Here is a 6,065-nt window from a genome sequence, read left to right as displayed (position 1 = left end):
TTAACAACAGACATTATCGCAAAGCAGCTTCACCGAAAATTAAAGACTTTAAACATGAGCTAATTGTATCCCTAATCTATCCCCAATGATCAAGCCTGTGGTGATGGTGGCAAGGAAAAACTCCCTCAGACGACACGAGGTAGAAACCTCGAGAGGAACCAGACTCTAAAGGGAACCCATCCTCATCTGGGTGATAACAAACAACGTGATTATAAATAACTTGCTTCTATAACAGTGTCCTATATAGTCACAAAGTACAACTGTGTAACCATTAAAGTCATTATAGTTTTAACATGAAGTCTGTCTTGTTGAAGTTATAAACTCTTCATTGATGGAAACTTGAGTGCAAAACTGTTCATGACAACTGCAGTCCTAAAGTTAGCAAGTCAACTGCAGTCCTCAGCCATAAAAGCATTACTGTAAGAGTCCAGAGCGTCCTCCAAGTGCGACTTTCGACTGTCCATATGGGGCCGTCCTCCACAGGAGCGATGTGATGAGACTCCAGCCAGAAGTAGGGCATCAGGATGGATCAGGCAGGTCTGAGGAGCAGAAGAGGGTCAGCATCTCAGTCTCCCTAATTAAGTCCATAAGACTTAAAAATTCCTTTTAAATAATGTTGAAAATCTTTTGGATCCACTTAATTTTATGAGTAATCAACTGAAAAACTTGTGTTGATGTGAATAATTACAGTATTAAGTAAGTGGTATTTAAAAATACCTTTGATTGTTGAGGAAAAGCTAACTCCCCAAACTCAGTATAGTTCACTGGCTGAATGTAATTTTGTTAGAAGTTATCATAATTCAAAAAGATCATGGAAACTGTTGCGTTCATTTTATTGTTGTTGAGCTGAAACATTTGTCTTCCCAGTGATATGGGGCCATCCTCCAGTAGCAAATAATGAGAGCTCCAACCAGAAGTAGGGATGAACTGTGTACTGTACTTGACCTGTATGATACCTTGTTAAAAAGCTCACCCATTATCGGTTTATGAAAAATAATACAGCATCAGTTTGGTTCATTTTTACCTGGTAGATGTAAAACACTCCACCCTGGTTTTAAAGTCATTTCACAGACATCCATCCATCCATCCATTATCTGTAGCCACTTATCCTGTGTAGGGTTGCGGGCAAGCTGGAGCCTATCCCAGCTGACTACGGGCGAAAGGCGGGGTACACCCTGGACAAGTCACCAGGTCATCACAGGGCTGACACATAGACACAGACAACCATTCACACTCACATTCACATCTACGGTCAATTTAGAGTCACCAGTTAACCTAACCTGCATGTCTTTGGACTGTGGAGGAAACCGGAGCACCCGGAGGAAACCCACACAGATACGGGGAGAACATGCAAACTCCACACAGAAAGGCCCCATCAGCCACTGGGCTCGAACCCAAAACCTTCTTGCTGTGAGGTGATAGTGCTAACCACTACACCACCGTGCCGCCATTTCACAGACATATGACAATAATTTGATTGCAGACATCCATTTTGGAACAACTTTGTGAAACAATTTGTGTTATTTGGTGTATTACTGACAGATTTTGTATGTATAATGTATTGTTTTTCACAAATTCAAGAAGCAGCCAATCTCTGAAAACCTGTTTCACACTAAAACTTCGTCTTTAACTCTATGGAATGGTTTTACAGAGAATATGTAAAGCTTCTCATGCTTTACGGATATAACGTGTTTTATCCTATCCACATTCACTGGATATGAGCAATCACACACTCTGATTGGCTACTCTACGACTATCAGCTCATATACCGTGAGTAGAGAAAAACAAAATGGCGGCGCACATCAAGTCAGATATATCATTTTGTTGTCAAGTATTTAAAAGAAACAGAAATAGCTAAAAGAATATTGGGGTTCCCCCCCCCCCCATATCTCCTGTTCCACACTCCAGCCCAGGTGGTGGCAGTAATGCACCTTTAAGTTGGTTTGCCAACCACCAAAAAAAAAGCAAAAAAGAAAATGGCAGCGCGTATTGCTGAACCAACCGAGGATGAAATGAAAGGTCTACTCGAAAACAAAATCCCCAAAAATTACAAAAGAAAAATATGGAATAAAAGTATTTGATGGTAAAAAGTATCTTTTTCTTTTTTACTTTTCAAGAATTATTATTATTATTATTATTATTATTATTATTATTATTATAGCATTTTTCACAAATTGCTTCTGTCATTTCGACAGTTTGTTTACATTCTAAGCGGAAATTATTTTGTCGGACGTTTTGTATAAAGTTTTTATTTGTCGAATTTGCAAAAAATAAAAATAAAAATGGTCTGTTTCACAAAATCCAGTGAATGTAGATAGAATAAAACAGTTATTCCACTCCATCTCATCGTACATGGATTATAGCTAACTCGGTGCTACACGCCTCGTCAGCTATCAGCTCATGTACAACTTGATTTTGAGGAATAACTGTTAAATATATTCAGTCAAGACCCTTTTGAATTTCTTTCTGTCAAAAAAAATCTGTCTTTCAGTCATTTACAGATACTCCTAAAATAATTAAAATGGTTTTCTTTTCATTTGAGCACATATCTGTCAATCGATCAACTGATCAGTTAATTATTGTTATATTTATCACTGAGATATATTCATTCCTTAAATTATGAACAGTCTGTCCCAGGTGTAATAAGATATTTATTCAGCATTTTATACATAATATATTTACAATCATTTTTTTTGTCATTTTAATAAACTGTTGTTTTCAGGGACTCGAAAAACAAGCTGCACTGTTTTCATATAAAAAATTCAAACATGATGCTAAACTTTAGGGTTCACTGAAGCTCAGATAGCCAGTGAATAGGGTAATGCTAAAAGTGTGTGTGTGTGTGTGTGTGTGTGTGTGTGTGTGTGTGTGTGTGTGTGTGTGTGTGTGTTGTCTGAGCAACACTGAAGAGTCTGTTCCCATAAAAGTTGGGAAAAAGGTTTCATGATGAGGTTAGTATTTACAGTGAAGTCCAGACGCTGCTGAGTTCCTTTAAATAAATGTCCCACATGTCCCGTGTTTACAGTGTGGCCCTCATAGCAGGGGACTCAGTGAGATGTCTGCATCCTCCTCAATGTCCAGCTCTCCATCTGAATCGTCCAAAACCTCCGACTCGAGAAGAGCACGTGAGGACGGTGAGGAGCAGGAGGAGGAAGAGGAGCGTGCGGGCTGCGGGTCCGAGGCTCGGGGTTCTGTGAGCACGCAGCTTCTGTCAGTATGCTCGCTCTCCAGCTCGCGCTTAGAGCCCTGAGGGTTCTCCTGCAGAGAATAATAATAATAATAATAATAATAATAATAATAATAATAATAATAATAATATTTTTAAAATATATCAGATTAATGTGTGCTGTATCTTTGTGCTTGTTTTTTTTTTAAGAATTTGCATTAAATGTTATCATTGTATTGTTATGTTCAAGAAAGTATTGTTTTTATTTTATTATTATTCCTGGAACATCCAATAAAGGAGATAAGGGCTAATTATCATCATCATGTTTTTGCTGTCATTGTACCATTAATGCTGTTGAAGCAGCAAATAATAATAATAATAATAATAATAATAATAATATTACTAATAATAATATGTGGTGTAGTGGTTAGCACTGTCGCCTCACAGCTAGAAGGTTCTGGGTTCGAACCCAGAGGCTGGTGAGAGCCTTTCTGTGTGGAGTTTGCATGTTCTCCCCACGTAAGTGTGGGTTTCCTCTGGGTGCTCCGGTTTCCCCCAAAGGCATGCAGTTAGGTTAACATGGGGCGGCCTTGGGCTGAGGTGCCCTTGAGCGAGGTACCGAACCCCTGACTGCTCCCCGGGCGCTCTGGTGTAGCTGCCCACTGCTCTGGGTGAGTGCGCGTGTGTTCACTGCTTCAGATGGGTTAAATGCAGAGGATGAATTTCACTGTGCTTGAAGTGTGCATGTGACAAATAAAGGTTTCTTCTTCTAATAATAATAATTTGGGGGAAAAGTGTCTGCTGAAAGAATAAATATAGGACAAATGTAATGTAAATAATTATACAGAAGAATTCAGGGAATAACTGCAGTGTATCAGAGACTAGAATCTTTTAAGAGAGCAAAGAACCTGTAACTGTAAACAAAGAACCATCTGAAGAATCAAGGAACCATTTTTCTAAGATTGGAATGTGATGATGATGATGATGATGATGATGAGGAGGAGGAGGAGGCTACAACTACTACTACTACTACTACTAATAATAATAATAATAATAATAATAATAATAATAATAATAATAATAATAATAATGTATTTGTTTGTTTACTCTGCATCTATGTGCTGATGTTTGTGCTTTGTGTGCTCAGGTAAGCCCTTGCTGTGGACTCCGTTCATCCAGCGTCCTCTGCACAAGTGGAATTATTATTATTATTATTATTATTATTATTATTATTATTATTATTATTATTATTACTGGAACATCCCGTAAAGGAGCTCATCATCATGGTTTTGTTGTCAGTGTCAGTGTTGTCATTAATGCTGCTGAAACAGCCATATTAAATAATAATAATAATAATAATAATAATAATAATAATAATAATAATAATAATAATAGGAGGATAGCCTAAGTGGGATATTAAGTCAGCAATAGTTTTAAAACTAGTTATAAATACTTTTAAATGGTTTACTTTAAATATTTTTAACCAGGCACCAGCCCATCATTTCAAACATTCTTGAGAAAATGTTACTGAATTTATGAGAATTGTTTTTACGCGCAGGTCACGAAAGAAAGAAAGAAAGAAAGAAAGAAAGAAAGAAAGAAAGAAAGAAAGAATTTGAATTTTCAAAATATCATTTATTACAAAAGATCTTCAAAAGACATACAAAAATATCAGTGATATTTTTAGATTACATTAAAAGTAAAACACCTCTGAGTGAGTTTGCATGAATAAATGAAATTAAATAAATAAAAAGCGCACAGAAGTTTGAACAGAAAGAAAGAAAGAAAGAAAGAAAGAAAGAAAGAAAGAAAGAAAGAAAGAAAGAAAGAAAGAAAGAAAGAAAGAAAAGGTGCAAACTGATTGCGTTAAAAATAAGGAAAGTGAATCAGGATTTCAGTCTTGTACTCACAAATTAATAAGCTTTGTTAGTTTACTTCATTTTTCTCGGCAATCGGTTTGTATGGGGTTTTGTTTGTTTGTTTATTTGTTTGTTTGTCAGTACGGTTAAATAAACCCAGCAGAGGGTGCAGTGCGTGTGTTGGTTTGAGTCTCTCACCTGTTTCAGTCTCCTCCATTTCGCTCTGCGGTTCTGAAACCACGTTTTTACCTGCAGGAAGGTCACACACACACACACACACACACACACCAAAAAATAAATAAACCATTTGTAGCCTGAATGACAAGCTGTGAGAATAAACACACGACATGTTCACGACATGTGCACGAGGATCGGGGTCTGTCGGAAAAGCTCGTGCGCTTTGTGTTAGTGCGCTTTCACTTCGTCATTAGCGATTCAGTCACGAGCTGCACTTCACAAATTAGTGCACAGTGCAATTAATAATTAATTATAAGCCCCGACTGTAGTGGATATGTGGAAGGAGCACGTTGTTGTTGTTGTTGTTTAATACCTGTCTCTCGCTCAGCTGGAGCATCTTGGCCAGTCGTTTCCTCTCTGGTGGTGAGAGATATTTCTGTGTCTCAAACTTTTTCTCCAGCTCGACAGTCTGATCATTGGAGAAACGAACCTGACCCCCTTTCCGCTTGTGCAGAGGACGCTGGATGAACGGAGTCCACAGCAAGGGCTTACCTGAGCGCACAAAGCACAAACATCAGCACATAGATACAGAATAAACAAACAAACAAACAAACAAATACTACTCATCATCATCATCGTGTTCACTGTTAGTGTATTCACTGGATGTATATAAACAATGTAAACACAGTCCGCCTTCATTTATGGGCTCCAGTCATATTTACCCCATAACCCATAGAAATCAATGAAACTCTCATGAATTTGTGGAATGAAATTCGAAAGGAAATATAAGCTTTCCTTATAACAATCACGTGATAGTGTCGTAGTGAAAAACTATTCCGAGCCTATAACTTATGGAAAGAATT

The 6,065-nt window shown here is 37.6% G+C and overlaps 1 protein-coding gene across 1 annotated transcript in view; it reads right to left on the bottom strand.

Annotated features, from left to right (window-relative positions):
- Positions 1-2,634: 2,634 nt before the first annotated feature.
- The window catches only part of hhex (hematopoietically expressed homeobox), a 7,577-nt gene continuing 4,146 nt past the window's right edge, over positions 2,635-6,065 (bottom strand). Inside the window, exons 2-4 of the mRNA XM_060939083.1 lie at positions 5,576-5,754; positions 5,224-5,274; positions 2,635-3,258 (exon numbers count right to left, since the gene is read on the bottom strand). Of these exons, the coding sequence (XP_060795066.1) occupies positions 3,034-3,258; positions 5,224-5,274; positions 5,576-5,754 (455 nt within the window). The 3' untranslated portion in view covers positions 2,635-3,033. The remainder of the gene's footprint in view (positions 3,259-5,223; positions 5,275-5,575; positions 5,755-6,065) is intronic.

This window comes from Neoarius graeffei, chromosome 14 (assembly GCF_027579695.1).
Source record: "Neoarius graeffei isolate fNeoGra1 chromosome 14, fNeoGra1.pri, whole genome shotgun sequence".
Classification (NCBI taxonomy): Eukaryota; Metazoa; Chordata; class Actinopteri; order Siluriformes; family Ariidae; genus Neoarius; species Neoarius graeffei.
The sequence above is the reverse complement of the archived record's forward strand: the minus strand, read 5'-3'. Positions and strand labels throughout refer to the sequence as shown.